We start from the raw sequence: 19,992 nt of genomic DNA, 5'->3' as shown, positions 1-19,992 counted from the left end.
TCCCATACCAGGTACTGACACATCCAGTCAGGATGCCATCGATGCTATACCTATAGAAAGTCCTGAGGATTTGGGGAGTCATGCCAGACTACTTCAGCTGTCTGAGGTGAAAGAGGCACTGCAGTGCTTTTTTCCACCATACAGCTGGTATATACAGTCCAGCTGAGATCCTCGGTGATGTGTATACTGAGGAACTTGAAACTACTCGCCCTCTCAACTACAGACTTGATCTCCAGATTTGAATGCCTCTGATCTGGCCCTCAGCAAATTCTGTATTTCATAATTCATCCAGGGCTTCTGATTGGGGTAACCCTGAATGTATCTTGAGTCAGGGAATTGGGCTGTATTCAAGAACTCATCTGAGGACCTGAATGATTACACCAGTCTTTATTAAACCAGCTGTGGATGAGTGTGTCCCCATAAGATTGTTCAGGGTTTATCCTAATCAGAAGCCCTGATGAACTATGAAATCTGGAATTTGCTGAGGGCAAGATTAGAGGCATTCAAATCTGGAGATCAAGAATGCTACAAGAGGTTCGGGTGTGATCTCCAGAAAGCCATCTCACGGGCGAAGTGGAGATTCTAGACTAGACTGCAATCCAGAAAGGATGTTCGACAGCTATGGCAGGGTTTGGATGCCATAACCTCCTACAAAATTAAATTTTGCAACATAGGAGACAGGGGAGCTTTGCTTTCCAGAAGAGCTCAATGCTTTCTATGCTCTGTTTGACCACCAAAGCGGGGAGGAACCATCATACACCCTGATGTCTCCCGGTGATCCTTTGGTGACAGTTTCTAAAGATGACATGCAGATTGCCATCAAGAGAGTGAATCCAAGGGAAGTATCCAGTCCAGACGGAATACCTGGCTGATACTGAAGACTTGTGCTGACCAACTGGCTGGGGTGTTCGTAGATACCTTTAACCTCTCCCTCCGGCAGTGTGTGGTGTCTACCTGCATCAACCAGGCATCAATCATACAGGTGCCCAAGAAGAGTGTGGTAACCTGCCTCAGTGACTATCGCCCAGTGGCACTTGCATCCACAGTCGTGAAGTGTTTTGAGAGGCTGGTGTTGAAGCATATCAGCTCCTTTCTGAGAGGCGATTTGGATCTGCTCTAATTGCCTACCAAAGCAGCAGGTCTACAGCAGATACTATCTCACTGGCTCTTCACACAACCCTGGAACATCTGGACAGCATACATCGGGATGCTCTTTATTGATTACAGCTCAGCACTGAACACCATCATCCTCTCAAAACTAATCAGTAAACTTCAAAACCTAGACCTCAATGCCCTCTTGTGCAATTGGATCTTGGATTTCCTCACTTGCAGACCACAGTCAGTTTTCATTGGCAAAAACATCTCCACAATCTCCATCAACACAGGAGCATCACAGGGATGTGTGCTTAGCCCCCTGCTCTACTTAGTAGTCATAGTCATACTTTATTGATCCCCGGGGAAATTGGTTTTCATTACAGTTGCACCATAAATAATTAAATAGTAATAAAACCATAAATAATTAAATAGTAATATGTAAATTATGCCAGGAAATAAATCCAGGACCAGCCTATTGGCTCAGGGTGTCTGACCCTCCAAAGGAGGAGTTGTAAAGTTTGATGGCCACAGGCAGGAATGACTTCCTATGACGCTCTGTGTTGCATCTCGGTGGAGTGAGTCTCTGGCTGAATGTACTCCTGTGCCCACCCAGTACATTATGTAGTGGATGGGAGACATTGTCCAAGATGGCATGCAACTTGGACAGCATCCTCTTTTCAGACACCACCGTCAGAGAGTCCAGTTCCATCCCCACAACATCACTGGCCTTACGAATGAGTTTGTTGATTCTGTTGGTGTCTGCTACCCTCAGCCTGCTGCCCCAGCGCACAACAGCAAGCATGATAGCACTGGCCACCACAAACTCGTAGAACATCCTCAGCATCGTCCGACAGATGTTAAAGGACCTCAGTCTCCTCAGGAAATAGTGACGGCTCTGACCCTTCTTGTAGACAGCCTCAGTGTTCTTTGACCAGTCCAGTTTATTGTCAATTCGTATCTTCAGGTATTTGTAATCCTTCACCATGTCCACACTGACCCCCTGAATGGAAATAGGGGTCACCGGTACCTTAGCTCTCCTCAGGTCTACCACCAGCTCCTTAGTCTTTTACTTGCTTTACACCTACAACTGTGTGGCTAAGTGCAGCTCTAACACCACATACAGGTTTGCTGATGATACCACTGTTGCGGGCTGTATCAAAGGAGGTGATGAACCAGCATACAAGAGGGAGACTGAAAATCTTGCTGAGTGGTATAATAACAATAACCTCTCAATGTCAATAAGACCAAGGAACTGATTGTAGGCTTCAGGAGATGGAAACTAGAGGTCCTTGAGCCAGTACTCATAGGAGGATCAGAGGTGGAAGGGGTCAATAACTTTAAATTTTTGTGCGTCACTATCTCAGAGGACCTGTCCTGGACCCATCATATAACTACAATTGCAAAGAAAGTATGACAGCAACTCCACTTCCTCAGGAGTCTGAGGAGATTTGGCATGCCATCAAAAACCTTGGCAAACTTCTATAGATGTGTGGTGGAAAATGTGCTGACTGGCTGCATTACGGCCTGGTATGGGAACGCCAATGCCTTTGAGTGGAAAATTCTACAAAAGGTAGTGGATTAGGCCCAGTACATCACGGGTAAAACCCTCCCAACCATTGAGCACATCTACATGAAATGTTGTCGTAGAAAAGCAACATCTATCAAAAGTCCTCACCACCCAGGGCATGCTCTTTTCTCACTACTGCCATTGTTAGAAGGTATAGGTGCCTCAGGACTCGCATCACCAGGTTCAAGAACAGTTACTACCCCTCAACCATCAGGCTCTTGAACAAAAGGAGATAACTATATTTACAACCGATTGTCTTACTTTAAGGACTCTTGTTATTTATTGTTGTTTATTTATTTGTGCACTTGCGCAATTTGTGTTCATTGATCCTGTTTATAGTTACTTGGGAAAAGGGGAAAAAGTTTAGAGGGAACATTGGGGGGGGGCTTTGTCACAGAGAGTGGTGGGAGTGTGGAATGAGCTGCCAGATGAAGTGGTAAATGAGGGCTCACTTTTAACATTTAAGAAAAACTTGGACAGATGCATGGATGGGAGGTGTATGGAGGGATATGGTCCGTGTGCAGGTCAGTGGCACTAGGCAGGAAAATGGTTCGGCACAGCCAAGAAGGGCCAAAAGGCCTGTTTCTGTGTTGTAGCGTTCTATGGTAGTACCCCTGTGGCTGTTCCCCCAAATAATAAGTATACCACTTTGGATATGGGTGGTGGGGGGGGGGGCGGGCTGGAGGGAGCTGCAGCGACCAGATCTCTGCCGTTGTGTTTGGTTCTGTGGCTCAGAAGGGAAGGTGGGAGAAGATGAGTAAAGTAGTGATAGGGGCTTCTATAATTAGAGGAGCAAAAAGCAGATTCTGTGGATATGAAAGAGACATCTGGATGATATGTTGCCTCGCAAGTGCCAGGGTCAGGGATGTCATGGATGGAGTGCATGGCATTCTAAAGGGGGAGGGTGAACAGCCAGAAGTCTTAGTACATATTGGTACCAACAACATAGTTAGAAAAATGGAAGAGGTCCTGAAGAGAGAATATTCTTACAGCAGAAAAGCTGGACCTTCAGGGTGGTAATCTCTGGATTGATACCTGTGCCACGTGCTAGTGAGGGTAAGAATAGGATGATTTGGCAGATGAATGCATGGCTGAAGAATTGGTTCAAGGGGTAGGGTTTCAGATTTCTGGATCATTGCAATCTCTTCTGGAGAAGGTATGACCTGTACAAAAAGGAAGGATTACACCTAAACCCGATGGGGACCATTATCCTTCTGGGAAGGCCTTGCTAGAGCTGCTGGGGAGGGTTTAAACTTGGCAGGGGGATGGGAAATGGGGTGATGGGGTCAAGGATGGGGCAGTTGGTGTACAATGAGATGCAGTATGTGGTTAGGCAATGATGAGGTCAGGCAAATGATAGGGCAAAATTTTGGGATGAATTAAGTTATAACATGGAGCCGAATTCAAAAAGGGTGATGAATACAGGACTGATGGTATTAGAATGCACACAGTACATGAATCTTGTAGTACAGTTAGAAGGTAGCAGGTACTGAGTCGTGGCTGAAAGAAGATCATTGTTGGAAGCTTAACATCCAAGGAAAGGACATTCAGGTAGGCAGAGGGGACTGTGTGGTTTTATTGGTACAAAATGAAATCAAGTCCTTGGAAAGGGGTGGCATTGGATCAGAAGATGTAGAATCCTTGTGGGTAGAGTTAAGAAACTACAAGTGTAGAAAGGCTGGGGTCGTTTATAGTCCTCTGAATAATAGCCGGGGGTTAAAAATTACAATGGGAGATAGAAAAGTCGTGTGCAAAGGGCAATGTTGTGATAATCATGGGAGATTTCAATATATAGGTAGATTGGGAAAATCTGGTTGATGATGGATCCCAAGAGAGGGAATTTGTCGAATGCCTATGAAATGGCTTTTTAGAGCAGCTTGTGTTGGAACCCACTAGGGGAAAGGCAGTTCTGAATTGGGTATTATGTAACAACCCAGGTTTGAATGAAGAGCATGAGGTAGGCTTAAGGAGTCAGTGATCATAATATGATAGAATTCACCCTGGTATTTGAGAGGGAGAAGGTAAAGTCGGATGAATCATATTATAGTGCAGTAAAGGGAATTACAGAGGCATGAGAGAGGAGCTAACCAAAGAAGATTGGAAGGGGACACAGCCAGAGATGACGACAGAGCAGCAATGGCTGGTATTTATGGGAGAAATTTGGAAGGTGCAGGAAAGATGCATCCCAAAGATGAAGTATTCTAAAAGAAGGATGAGACACCACTGGCTGACAAGGGAAGTTAAAGACAACAAAAAAGCAAAAGAGTGGACATATAATATAGCAAAAATTAGTGGATAGGAGAGGTTTGGGATGCTTTTAAGAACTGACAGAAGTCAACTAAAAATCCATTAGAAAAAAGATGAAATATGAAGGTGAGCTAGCTAAGAATAGAAAAGTAGATACAAGAATTTTTTTCAGATATATTTAAAGAGTAAAGGCAAAACTAGAGTGAATGTTAGACACTGGATAATGCTGCTGGAAAGGTAGTAATGGGGAAAAAGAAATGGCAGAATAATTATTTTGCATCAATCTTCACAGTGAAAGACACTAGCAATATGCCAAAAATTTGAGCGTGTTGGAGCAGAAGTGAGTGTTGTTGCTCTGCCTAATGAGGAGGTGCTTGGGAAGGTGAAAAGCCTGAGGGTAGGTAGGTCACCTAGATTAGATGGACTACACACCAGTGTTCTGAAAGAGGTAGCTGAAGAGATTATGGAGGTTTTAGTAATGATCTTTCAAGAATTACTGGATCCTGGAATGGGTCCCGAGTTCTGGAAAATTGCAAATGTCACCCCACTTTTTAAGAAGGGAGGGAGGCAGAAAAGGTAATTAAAGGCTAGTTAGCCTGACTTCCATGGTTGGAAAGATGGTCTATTATTAAGGATGAGGTTTCAGGGTTGTTGTCAGGACCACCTTTTTTCACATTGTATGTTAATGATTTGGATGAAGGAATTGATGGCTTCGTAGCCAAGTTTACAGATGAAATGAAAGTAGTGTTGTGGGGGCAGGTAGTGTTGAGGAACCAGGGAGGGTGTAGAAAGGGCTTGGATTGGTGGAATGGGCAAAGAAGTGACTGATGGAATATAATGTAGGGAAGTGCATGGTCATGCATTTTGACAGAAGGAATAAAGGCGTAGACTATTTTTTAAGTGAGGAGAAAGTACTAAAATCAGAGGTGCAGAGAGACTTGGGTTGGTGCAGGAGACCTGTACAGGATTCCCTAAAGGTTAACTTGTAGGTTGTGTCAGTGGTATGGAAGACAAATACATTATTAGCATTTATTTCAAGAGGACTAGAATATAAAAGCAAGGATGTAATCTTGAGGCTTTATAAGGCATTGGTTAGACCGTACTTGGAGTATTGTGAGCAGTTTTGGGCCTCTTATCTAAGAAAAGATGTGCTGGCATTGGAGAGTGTCCAGAGGAGGTTCACAAGAATGATTGCAGGAATGAAAGGGTTAATATATGGGGAGCGTTTGATAAGTCTGGGCTTGTGCTTGCTGGAGTTTAGAAGAATGAGGGGAGGGATCTCATTGCAACCCATTGAATATTGAAAAGACTGGGTAAAGTGGATTTGGAGAGGATGCTTCCTATAGTGGGGGAGTCTCAGACCATAGAGAACAGACTCAGGATTAAGGGACTTTGATTTGGAGCACATGATGAAAAATTTCTTTAGCCAAACTGTGGTGAATCTGGAATTAATTGCCTGAGATAACTGTGTAGGCCAAATCATTAGGTATATTTAACGAGGAAGTTGATAGTTTTTTGATTAATCAGGTTGTCAAAGGTTATGAGAAGAAGGCTGCAGAATGGGGTCAAGAGAGATAATCAGTGATGATGGAATGGTGGAGCAGAGTTGATGGGGTGAATGGCCTAATTCTTGGCTCTTCTGTCTTATGATCTTATGTTTTTTTTTTGAAAACAATAACTTTCAATATATTAAAAGCCCATTGTGTCATTGCACCAGACAGAGCAAAGCAGCTATTCAGAAATGGGCATTTTGAGATGCATAGTGCCACTTATAAGCATCTGCATAAAAGTCCTCGTGAATGATTTCTTATTGGAGACCTTATTCCAGATCATTGTAACAGCAATTATGTGTGGAGTCCCATTCTGGTGAGCCAGAATGCTGGATTTCCTTTGCTGTTTGTCTCGCTATAGAATCATCATGATCATTATGTGCCGTGTCATATAACATCGTCTACGACTATGATTGTTCTTGGCAAATTCTGTAGAAGTGGTTTGCTGTTGCAGCCTTCTTAGCAGTGTCTTTACAAGATGAGCACCCCAGCCATTATCAATAGTCTTCAGAGATTGTCTGCCTAATGTCAGTGGGTGCATAACCAGGACTTGTGATGTACACCAGCTGCTCATGTGACCATCAACCACATACTCCAGTGGCTTCACATGACCCTGATTGTGGGGTCTAAGCAGGTGCTACACTTTGCCCAAGGGTTACCTGCAAGGCTAATGGAGGGAAAGAGCACCTTGCACCTCCTTTATAGAGCTGTGTCTCCACCCCGTCACCCAAAGAAGGTATAAGATATCTCTCCTTGGATAATACACCACTCTATCCTATTGCTTTTACTATTTCAAGACTTCATTTGTTTAGATTATGAGAACAATCAGTCCTGTTTTATTGTCATTTAGAAATGCATACGTGCATTAAGAAATGATACAATGTTTCTCCGGAGTGATATCACAGAAAATGGGACAAACCAAGGCTAATACTGACAGAACCACATAATTATAACGTATAGTTACAGCAGTGCAAAGCAATACCATGATTTGATGAAGAACAAATCATGGGCACGGTAAAAAAAAGTCTCAAAGTCCCCGAGTCGATCAACTCCCGAGTCCTCGATAGTAGGCGGCAAAAGGGAGAAACTTCCTGCCATAAACCTCCAGGCACCGTCAACTTGCTGATGCCTTGGAAGCAGCCGACCACAGCTGACACTGAATCTGTCCATCCGAAAACTTCGAGCCTCCGACCAGCCCCTCTGATACAGCCTCCTGAGCACCATCCTCTGCCGATCGCCTTCGACCTAGCCCCGGCCGCTGAAACAAGCAAAGCCGAGGATTTGGGGCCTTCTGCTCTGGAGATTCCGGTTACCACACAGTAGCAGCGGCAGCGAAGTGGGCATTTCAGAAGTTTTCCAGATGTTCCTCCATACTCTCACGTCCGTCTCCATCAAATCAGAATTGTGCACGGTCCCCTACTTGACAGATTACAGATATCATTCACCGGAGGGGCGACGCGTGCTGCCGTTGCGTCGCCATTTTCTCCTCCTCCTTAGCACTTATTTGGCCTTGGTCTTGATTTGCTTTACTCTTCACAGATTTGTACATTACCTTAATTCACCATTGGATTTTTAATTTTTGTGATGCAGTCAAATAGCAACTTTCGTAATACACATTGTAGTTAAATTTGATTGTAGTAATGAATAAAATTAATTCAAGGTCGTCTATTATTTAGGGAGACAAATAAAAATTTAGTCCTGATAAAAGCCCAAAACCTTGTCAGTGTCAAGTTTTTTGTTGCTGTTAACATAGCTTGCATAATCAGGTTCTCAAATGATCCAGATTTTTGTAGCTTTCTATAAAGTTTTCTACAGCATCAGCAATATTTTTTAAGTGGCATTACCTATAATGACACAACGGAGGCCGTTTGGCTAATTCATGCAGGTCCCATGGAATCATACAGCACAGAACCAGCCTCTGTGGCCCAATGCATTCATGCCAAACCAGCTGCTTACCCAAGTTAGCCCCATTTGCCTGTGTTTGGTTCATATTCCTTAAATTTTCTTATCCATGTACAGGTACCTGTCTAAATATTTAATCCCTCCAATTGTTCATTAACTCCACCACTTCCTCTGGCAGTTTATTCTACATACTCACCAGTGGAAAAACTTGCCTCTCAGATCCACTTTTAAGCCTTTCCCCTGTTATGTACCCCTAGGGTTCATATTTTCTGTGGACTGTCACTTTAAAATGCCGGGAGAATGAGACTGACTTTGGACACTTTTTTTTGGGGCAGGGGAGAGAGAGAGAGTTTTTTATTTGTTGGACAATCGATGTTATGGTTCCTCTGCAGCTTGTTTTGAATATACAAGGACTCACAGACACACACAGTCAAGATGGATTTGGTCTCCAGTGAGTCGATCCTTGGTTTAACTCTTCAGTAGCCCAAAAGGGGTGAGTTGAGATCGATCCTGAGTATTGATAAATGACTCTCACAAGTTTTCTGCAACTAGAATAAGTTTGCAGGAAGAGAAAAGAGGAGAGATGGGTTTGAAACAGAAGAAACTTAGTGACAAAGAAATCACTGTTTGGACTCTCTAAGTAGCCCATGAGAGTGAGTTTGTTTCCATTCAACTACGAAAGTGTGATTGTCACTTAGTTAATCCACAGGAGTGGGTTCTCTGGTGAGGGGGAAACCATTGTGAATACCACGTGTGTAATTACCCTTGTCTGGGTGTGGTAGTTCACTGAAGAAAGGCATCCCTGTGGCAAATCACTGTTGGAGTTATTTCGTTTGTCGTTGAACTGGATAAGTGGCTATCATGTTGTGTGGTTAGGGTAGCCTTATGGAATCTACTGATGTGTCAACCCTTGCCTGGGTTCCCTTGAGGAGGGTCCCCTTTTTGATAAACTACTGTTGGTGATAATCTATACGTAATTCTGTTGGAGTGTCCTGTGGCCACCACTTTGAGATGTCCTGTAGCTGAATTCGGGTGTGGTACCACTTGTGTTGAAAGGATATTCATTGAAGATCACTGTCAGTGATATTTTGTGTGTGGAGTGGAACAACTTCGGAGTAAAAACCTACGACTATTGTTATTTTGTTTTGCTGTTGTGGAATCTGTGGAATATCATAAGTGCTTTCTCACAACATTTGCCTTTGGATTACAAACATCTCGCATTAACCAACCTGTGCATCTGAGCTGACTTCGTTTACATACCATCGTAAGACTGTATCAATTACTACCTAAACTTGAAGTTTGGGTTTTATATTTCCACACCTATATATTGTCATGTGTGACGCCAAGCAGAGCTGCAGGGTGGATGATGCTAATGAGAGAGATAATGGAAGACAGTGGAAAAACATTCAAAATGCTAATAAGAGAGAAGAGAGAGATTAACGAGAAAGAAACACAATTCCGATGTTGGTGTCTGCGACAGGCCGTTTGCTTTGAACCTGAACTGTTTGAAGTTTGATGGACAGGTGATATCTCAGTAGGGGGATAAAAATAGCACGTTTGCTAAGGCACGGGATACACACGCCACGAGACCCTGGAAAGAGCAGTGTGCCCCACAAGGTGGTGGGAGTTTGGAAGACCGGTCGCGGGAATCGATCAGAGGCTCACAGGGTGTAAAGGTATGATCGGTGGGAACCTGGTGTGTCCGCCCTTGCCTGGGTGCCGGGTTCACCACGGAAGAACGATCGCATCCGGAATGGAGGGGTCACAGTCGGTGACCGCAGCTGGATCAGAAGGCGTCGAAAGGTTTGCCTGAAACCAACTGCCTCTGCGTGTGTGTGTGTGTGTCTCCCTCTCCCTCCCTCTCACGGTACAACAACAGCGATTACTTCGAACTGCAGTAGACTGAACTGAACTCTGCTTCACTTAAGACTGATCATTTTACCCCTAGACTGAAATAGAGCTTGGTTGATTCCTATTACCCTATTTCTGTGTATATGTGTATACTATCATTGCTAACCTGTTAAATTTATATCCTTGCGATTAGTGTACTGTGTTACTTATTTCTTTAATAAAACTTTATTAGTTCCTAGTAATCACAGACTCCAACACGTGTTCCATTTCTGCTGGTTTGGTAACCCAGTTACGGGGTACGTAACAATATGCATAAACTTTGCTAACCTGTTCGACTTATCTAGTTTTATATTACTGTATTGCATAGTTACTAATAGTGTTAGTTAACAGCAAAACAGACTCCAGGTGTGTTCCGTTTCTGCTGGTTCTTTTAACCCGTTACGGGGTACGTAACACCCCTCTTACCTTAAACAAATGGTGTCTACTTTTAGACTCTCCTTCTCTGGGGGAAAAAGATTTCACTTGATCTATGTTTGTCATGATTGAATACGTCTCTATCAAGTCACCCCTCAGTCTCCTACGCTCCAAAGAAAACAGACCCAACTAGCCAATTTCTTTATATCTCAAGTCTTCCGTTCCTGACAACCTCTTTGTACATCTTTTCTGTAGCTAGATGACCAAAATTGAACATAACACTCAGTGTGGTGTCACCAGCATTTTGTACAGCTGTAACATTACATTCCAAATCTTCTACTCAGTGTTCTGATTCATGAAGGCAAGTGTGCCACACACCCTTTTCACCATCCTGTCTAACTGTGTTACCTCTTTCAGGGTACTAAATTCTTGTGCTCCTAGTCTCTATTCTGCAACGCTCTCCGGGGCTCTACTATATACTGTGCAAGTCCTGGCCCATTTAACTTCCCATAATGCTGAGCAGTACCATCAGTCACATTTCTACATTCATTCCCTTTTGTTATTTCAACTCAAATGACCAAGAACTCTGTTTCAATTTTTTAATATACAGGTGTCCCCTGCTTTTCGAACGTTCGCTTTATGAAACCTCACTGTTAGGAAAGACCTATATTAGTACCCTGCTTTCGCTTTCAGAAGGTGTTTTCACTGTTACGAAAAAAAGCAGCGCACGATAAAAGGCAGCGTGTGCCCTGAGCAGCCGCTCTCCCCCGGATTCGGAACTGCATTCTTGCCGGCATTGCTTAAGCACGTGCCTGTGAGCAGCCGTTTGCAAGATGAGTTCTATGGTATCGGAAAAGCCTAAAAGAGCTCGTAAGGGTGTTACACTTAGCGTAAAACTAGACATAATTAAGCGTTTCGATCGTGGTGAACGAAGTAAGGACAAAGTGAGTTTGGCTTGTGGAAGCTGACGAACATGATGTTGAAGAGGTTTTGGCATCCTATGCCCAAGATCTGATAGATGAAGAGCTGATGCGATTGGAAGAAAAAAGGATAACAATCGAAACTGAATGCAATAGCGAACTGAACGTGAAGCAACTGTGTGAGATTTTCACTGCAATGATAAAGTACGACCTTAATTTTGAAAGGGTACGTAGGTTTAGGGGATATTTGCAAGGTGGTTTGAGTCCTTACAAAGAACTGTGTGATAGAAAAATGCACGAGGCTCAGCAGTCAAGCAAGCCTTCCACATCAGCCACAGCAGACAACGAACCTGAACCTTTAACATCGAGGCGAGCAGAGATAGAAGATGAGCTGCCTGCTCCAATAGAAACAGACGATGACGAGATGACACCCCAGTGTCCCACCACCCCAACCCCCAGGCCATGGAGAAATACTGATTCGCGGAGAATGCAGCGGTAGCCGGGAGGCACACAGCACATCTTTAAGAAAAAAGCCGAAACAAACATGCTAATTAATTAGGTGCTGCCCGGCACGTAATTGTCGGCCCAGATCAGAGACGACGCAATGGGAAATCGGCACTGATCTGGGCCAACAATTACGTGCCGGGCGGCACCTAATTAATTAGCATGTTTGTTTCGGCTTTTTTCTTAAAGATGTGCTGTGTGCCTCCTGGCTACCGCTGCACTCCTGCATGCTTCGTGGCAATGTATCGCTCGGTGGCCTGGAGGGTGGGGGCCACTGCACCACCCAACCTGCGACTACTCAGTCTAACACACCATCATCACTGTGCTCAGTGCTGAACCAATTCTGGTAAGTGATACTACACTGTACATACATTATTTCTACTTTCTATAGGTTGTGTATTTTTACTTGTTATTTGGTATGAATTGGCAGCTTCATAGCTTAAAGTTTACTGGAGAGCGCTTGCGCCGTGTTTTTGCCAACAGCGCTTGCGTGAGATTTTCGGTACGGAGAACAGTGCAGTAATGATTGTGGAAAAGTACTTCTACTTTATATAGGCTGTGTATTTATCATATTATTCCTGCTTTTACTATATGTTACTGTTATTTTAGGTTTTATGTGTTACTTGGCATGATTTGGTAGGTTATTTTTGGGTCTGCGACTGCTCACAAAATTTTCCCATATAAATAAATGGTAATCGCTTCTTCGCTTTACGACATATTGGCTTACGAACCGTTCCATTGGAACGCTGTACCTTTGGATGGCGGAGGAAACCTGTATTAATCTACACCAGAGGGTTGTGATAAGAAACGGTGGTATCCAATAAAAACAAAAACAGTGATGGGGAGAACATGCAAACTCCACACAGCAGCCAAGGTCAGGGTTAAATCTGTTCCCAGAGCAGTGAAGTAGCAGCATTAACTTTAACATCCCTTAATTCACGGCAGAGGCAACAGAACATCATAAATAAACACTGTTCTTAAATACTGCCACTTGGAGGAGAAGAGAAAACTATATTTTGAAATCCTGAGGGACTAATCACATTTTTTTTCCAGAACATCTTGCTTCTTTTGTTCTGATTTTGTGGAAATAGTTAGAGAAAAGCAATATTTGTGTGTTCCCTTTACCACAATTGGGTAAAGTGAGCTGTTATCAACTGCTTACTCTATGTTCCCAAAGAAGAGCTCAAATACATTGAAACCGCAGGCAAGCCTGTTGTTAGACATCCAGATTACTTTTATCATTTTAATGTAAATAGTGGTAAACTAGGCATACACGGTATTGTAAGATGCGAACAAAGCAAAGAAGAAAAATACTGGTGCAAATTTACGCTGTTAACTCTGTACATGATTGCAATGACTATAGGACAACTTCCTGATTTCTCTTTGATTTCATTAAGTACAGTACTTTGTGTTAGTAGAAAAATAGAAATCCAAATTGCTTGATTTAAAATGTTTAGAAAGGTAAGATCACCCAAAAGAATATTATATATTCCAACACAGAACTTTGAATATATGTTCCTCTTTTTGTGAAGTAAAAATTTCCTTCTGTCATTGTGAACTGGATTCCAGATCTTGACTGAGATTTTCAGCAGTTCTGCATTTATATAATCTACTCTTCCCAGCAACATAACAAGTTCTTCTCATTGTCATTGTCTTCTTCTTTACCTGTTTTCTCATCTAGCAGTTCTCCTGTGCATTTTCAGCTTCAGGTTCTGTTTTGGAACATTTCCCCTTTTAGCATTTTGAATAGATTAATACTTCCTCAACACCCTGGTTCTGGTATAGTCACCACTAATTTCTTTTAAACTTTCAAAGCATCTTCCAAAGGTCAATGCACATCTATCACACTTTGCTGTCACAGGATTCTTCTTGGAATTCACCAGTGGAGCTCTGTCTTGATACATTCCCTGAGGGGTATGTATCTCCCATCTATGCCAGTAAGACGTGTAGAATCAGAATCCGAATTAATTTGCGACTTTTGGCTTTAAGGTTTGGAGGGAAAAGGCAAGTTACATCTTTTGTTTCTTGTTCTATGATTGAATTAAGTTATTTGTTTTTAACATCTTAAAAATCTATGTAATTAACTAATTATAGTGGTCTTAATAGATTTTGAAGTATGGTTACATATCACAGCACTTAAAAACTTTTAAAACAGTTCTTTCAGTTTAGATATAAGACAAAGTTCTGCCCCAGCTGTGTCCCCGTAAAAGGTTGTGAAGGTATTCTGGGGGAGAGGTAGGGATAGAACATCAACAGTAACTTGTCTGAGGCTTTGCTGTCAGTTAGAATACACTCTGCTTTGTCAGGTACAAAGGGATAACTCGATCAGTTCTTCTCATCTGGTCTTGATGTTGTGGTGACATGTTGAATCAGGCCTGTTAACACTGATTCTCAAAAGATGCTGCTTAATCCTTCTTGAGTATTTCCAGCACTTTCTGTTTGTGCTGAAGGTGGAATACATGAATGTTAGGAATACAACTGAAAGGATGAAATTTATTATACTGGTATAACTTTTTTCTGGATTATATGGAAAAGTTAATGCCCCAATTCAAAGAGCTAGTTCCTACAATGATTTGTAATACACACAATTTTGGAGGAACTCGTCAGGCCAGGCAGCATCTATGGAAAAGAGTAAGCAGTCGATGTTTCTGGCTGAGATCCTTCATCAGGACAATGATTTAGTGATTTTATTTATCTTTGATCTTTGGAAGCTTTAAAGGTTGGAAAATGGGTCATCACTCTTCAGACAGTGAAGCTGACACAAGAAGTCGTCGTAAGAAGAAACACCGGAGGAAGTCCACTTCCAGCAGTTCTTCCGATAGCAGAACATACATTCGGAAAAAATCTAGTAGAAGAACTAGATCACACTCACGTAGTCGCCGATCCCATTCCCGTTCGAAAGATAGAAGGTAAGTAGTATGAAATGTGTTACAGCAACGTATCAATACATTAACTGGCGTTAACATAGTTTGCATCTAGAAACAAATAAATGAATAAAATCAACATATCTGTTTCCTGATTTTTGCTAATATTTTTCATGTCCCCCTCTATAACTTTGTTGCATTGGCAATTTTCGATCGAGTATGTTTTGGTTTAGATAGGAATGTCAAATTGGTACTCATCGCATATTTGTTGATGGAATTGAAAATAACAGGTTGGCATATTTCCCATCAGTTCAGTAGATTCAGGATAGCAGTTTGAAGTGAAATTATATCTGCCTGTTATTGGTTATATAAATCTATCCACTGATATGAGAGCTTATGAAGGCACTGGGCAGAATGTGTCATAAAGCAGTTGACAAACTGAATGTGGCATTAAGAGCTATCTGCCGTATTACTTTTCAACTAAATCTCCTCTTATGTGTAGAATTTTTTTTGCACAGAAATTAAATCTTTCTTAGTTCAGCTTTGAAAATAAGCAAAATGCCAGTATTTCTAAGTAATTCTCAGTTTTAATTCTAAGAACGACTACAAAAGGAAACTTACTCTGAATAAAAGTGGCTATATCTAAAAATTGAATTGAACTAATGAGTTTCACCATGATAGTCTACTTTTAACTTCTGATCTATTTCAATTTGTGTCTATTTGAAGTTGGAATAAACACTTCCCTTTGAAGTGGTCTTCGGAACTATAGCTGACATTATTTATAATTTGCTTGGTTTCAGGATGAACCTAGTAATATTAATTTCAATGAAAGAAAATGAAATTCTGTGGGTAAGAAAAGATTCAGCTGAAGAGTAATATAGCAGATAGCTTTTAATGTCATGTTTGATTCACCAACTGGTTTATGGCGAAAATGTCAGTGACAACAATAATGGGTTTGTTCCATAATGATGTTTTCCTCAGAGAAACATTCAAGATGAGCCATCTTGCAATAAAACTCCATAAAATGAAGTTGTCACTTTTTGGAGTGACTGCTTGTGCAATTTTGAGGATATTGTGATAACATTGTTCATTTAAAGGTGGCTCCAAACACTTGAATCTGACTAGAATGAGAATAAAATGATGATAAAGTATAAATGCGCATGAACACTTGGTGTTTAAAATAGATAAAAGTTGGAAATTGACAACAAAGTGACGCTATCAGATTAAAATGTGAATGAGATCTATTGGAAAGAATTGTGTTCTTGGACAAAATACAGCAAGTTAAATGGGATGGAGCAAATCATAGTAAAAGGATGTAGTGTATTATGTATAGTACATAAAATATTTAGAGTTGCGCCAATACAGTATTATTTGAAATGACCACTAATATGGACTCTACTGAAAAACAGTTTATGTGGCTTTGAATTTAATAATACAAACACAAGCTAAGAAAACAAATTATAATTGTACAATTCCCACAATATGCACATTTGCTACAACAGGAAAATATGGTCTTGAGAATTGTGCATTGATTTGATTGGCTAGAAAATGACCAATTAACCAATGTATGCATAAACATTTGCTCTGTAGATTAAATATTCTGTGTGTTGATGTTTTGATCTGACAGCTCTATAGTTGAGATACTACTTTGTTCATAGTTTATATTGAATGTTTCTGTCAGTTGGTCTTGAGCACTGCAAGGTATTGAAAGAGTTCTTATGAATTTAAGCATGTCTGAAACAAATGCTTCTTTCAGTGGAATATTTATTGCATAATATTGCAGCTAAAATATAACAAAAATGAAACTGCCTGTGAATCTTGATGCTCAATTGTTTATGAACCATAAACTAGTTTCACAATGCTTTGGGTCTTACTTTTAATTTTTAAATTTTTTTAAAATATCTGAAATAAGTGGAAGACATAAGTGCATTGCATCAAACTGCTTCTAACATACATATCATCCTTAAGACATAGGCGACGTTCAAGCAGTAGCTCATCGTATGAGAAACGAAAGAAACGAAGGAGTCGTAGCAGGTCACGGGATCGAGGCAAGTCCTACAGATCAAGACATTCTAGGTCAAGAAGCAGGAATAGAAGGTATGGATATTATCTTTTCTAGGCGGCAAGTAACCATATGTTTGGTTACTCCTTCCTTCAGTTTCTAAACTGTTCTGTCTTTTATTTTGCAAACCAACTCTAGCTGGTGCATTTTCCTAAAGAGTGCTTTGTTGCGGTAACAGATGGACACTGGACAGGAGAGGAATTGTTTGGAGAGATGACTGAGGTTGATCACTATTTTGTCAAGCAGAAGGCCATCATAAACAAAAGTAAGAGAGTAGCTGAGCATGTCCATAAGGACAGAGGCTTTGAAGTTTGATAGTGACTGTGATGGAGTTTGGGATATATCTTCCATTGGAGGAAAGTGAGTGTTGTATTGGGAAAATCAAAATAATTGAAGATGCTGGAAATCTGAAGTAAAAATAACATATTGGAAATGCCTAGCAGGTCAGGTGGCATCTGTGGAAAGAAAGCAGTTAAAATTTTGAGTCTTTGACCCTTCATTGAAGTCGGCAGAGGATGTGAGTGTCAAGTGATTCATTGAGACCAGTTTGGACTGGATTGGGCAAATAAACCAAAGAAACGGGTTTATGTTGTGGGTTAAATTATTTAAAAGAAGGGAGTAGGTGAATGAGGACAGAATACTTGAAATTAGATCTGGGGTTAGAGAAACTGGCTTGCTTTGAAATTACAGGAAGAAAGAGTTCTCAATAAAGAAACTGAGAGGAAGTCATAATGATTAAGATGATAATTTAAGATAATAATCATTAAGATGTTTAACTAAAAGACATAGGAAATAAAAGGGCATATTGTGCTCAAAGGCAGAGAAAGGCAGATGAAGAGGCAGAAACATTCTTGGTAATGGTAGCAAGTGCTGGGGCAGGTGAAAGACTGTTTCTTCCATTGTGTGGAAAAGATTAGCAAGAGGTCCCATCTTGTTTTGGCTTGAAAACCCAGGCTTCAATATTCTGACATGTAGGAGACTTGAGGCATCATGCATTGTGGAAAATGACTTGCTTGTGCAATTGTTCATTAAAATCCTTTTCTTTATGATCTCCTGCCATTATGGGGGGTGGAGAGGAGATGATGATTGGGATTTAAGATTGGGAAATAAAAATGATTGGGATAACCAATGGTTTAGCCGGCTGGTGATGTAGTGGTATCAACACTGGATTTCGAGGTGAATGGTCCTAAGTTTGAATCCAGCTGACTCCTTGCATGTTTTCCATCCATGCTAGGTTGAGTATTGAGCTAGCAAATTGGCCTGCTAAATAAACAGTCAAATACTACGGAAATGGTAAAAGTTTCCCCTGATAGTTAGGGTGTTTGGAAATAGTCTAAGGAGAAGTTTGGGTTGAGGAGATCATGAGGTCAGAGGAATATATTGGTGCTGAGGAGAAGGTTGTTGAGGGCAGAGTGGAGAAAACTCTTGGGGGCAAAGCAGAGGTTCATAAATGGCATTATAGCGGTGAAAGGCTGATCATTTTGTTTACAAAGATAAAGCTGAAGTCTGCTGGTAGTATCACAGAATCTTGATAGTATCTATATACTTGTAGTAGCAATATAAAACTAGTATCTTAAATCCCGAATTCTCACCCAGGTTGTGATGGGCATTTTAAATCATTCAACAGGTCTCTACCCTCTGGTTAAAATCTGCTTCAATATTTAAGGCCCAAGCCATTTATGAACCTCTTCAGAATTTAATTCTTGATATCAGCTGTATATAGATGCTATATAAGGATGCTCCATGTACACTGTCTCCATGTGTGTTCGTATTTGTATGCAGTGATATTCTGCCTTTAGGTTAACACACAAAATCTTAGAGGTGAGTGAGAAGATATCACAGGGAGTTGGAGGAATCTGATCAAGGATAAGATTTGTTCAAATTGTGAACAGTGAAGCATTGTAGGTCAGTGAATCCCACCCGCCTCCCCCCATAAGGTATGGTGAAATGAACTTGGTGTTTATTAGTAAACAGGTTACTCAAATGAAATTTATTTTTAAAATGGTTTTTGCAATTTGCTTAGTGGTTGATGCTGCTTATAGTAACCATCCGTTATTATGTAGACACAATAAAAGAAAAAAGGTGACCACATTTTTTTGAAAAAAAAGAATTCAAGTCAATGACTGATTAGTTAACATTATTGGGAAACATTCTTATCATGACATTGTAATTTTAAAAAAATCTGCTTTTCCCTTGTTTGGTTACTTATATACACGTTCAGAAATTGAGACACCTTAGAACAGTGGAACATTAAATGTAATCCGTGTACAAAGACATTTAAGATCCCTGCAAGATAAAATATTAATAACCTCAATGCTGCAATGCAATTTCAACCCAAGCTTGTTAACATTCCATGTCCTTGTGCCATAACATTTTTGTGAATTTGAATTCAATAAATTGAACATTTTAATGTGTTAATATTAATTTTGCAAACAATATGAAACCGAGTTTAGATATATGTAGTCGTAACTGCACATTACAAAGAATGGCTGATTTCTAAATTTGTGCATGTGTAGATTAATATTAGGCTTTCATGAGAACATTTGATTGAGAATGACTTTGTAATTTTACTAATTTATTGAAGAAGTACTTAGAATACTGATGACTTTTTAAAAAAACTTTTTCACCAAGATATTAGTACTGTAAACATTTAAGTTGGGCAAAAATAATTATTAAAGACTATGCTCTAGTTACTTAAGGAAGGTTAATATGAATGCTCCCATGAAGTATATTTGGTATTCTCCTGAGATTTTCGGCCTCTACACTAAATTCCTGTAACAATGTTGGCATATGTTTCAATCGCACTGAATATAGTAGGCTCTGTGTTCTTACTTACGATTTTCTTAAATAAGTAGCTACAATTCCAATGATTCTGAAAAGATTACTGACATCTGCTAATGGACAAAATTTAAAGTTGTAATGAGTTTTGTCCTTTTCAATTGGTTTGGTTAACCCAATGACTTTCACTGTTACCCAAGTTCTCAGACTTAATTTTGGTAGAAATATTTTACTATAT

At 40.7% G+C, this 19,992-nt stretch overlaps 1 protein-coding gene across 1 annotated transcript in view; it reads left to right on the top strand.

The window, feature by feature from the left end:
- Positions 1 to 19,992, top strand: part of rsrc1 (arginine/serine-rich coiled-coil 1) — a 392,026-nt gene that overhangs the window by 18,226 nt on the left and 353,808 nt on the right. Inside the window, exons 2-3 of the mRNA XM_063045866.1 lie at positions 14,762 to 14,959; positions 16,883 to 17,011. Of these exons, the coding sequence (XP_062901936.1) occupies positions 14,778 to 14,959; positions 16,883 to 17,011 (311 nt within the window). The 5' untranslated portion in view covers positions 14,762 to 14,777. The remainder of the gene's footprint in view (positions 1 to 14,761; positions 14,960 to 16,882; positions 17,012 to 19,992) is intronic.

The sequence above is a fragment of the Mobula hypostoma genome, chromosome 4 (genome assembly GCF_963921235.1).
Source record: "Mobula hypostoma chromosome 4, sMobHyp1.1, whole genome shotgun sequence".
Classification (NCBI taxonomy): domain Eukaryota; kingdom Metazoa; phylum Chordata; class Chondrichthyes; order Myliobatiformes; family Myliobatidae; genus Mobula; species Mobula hypostoma.
Note: the sequence above shows the minus strand (reverse complement) of the source record. Positions and strands in the feature narration are given on the sequence as shown.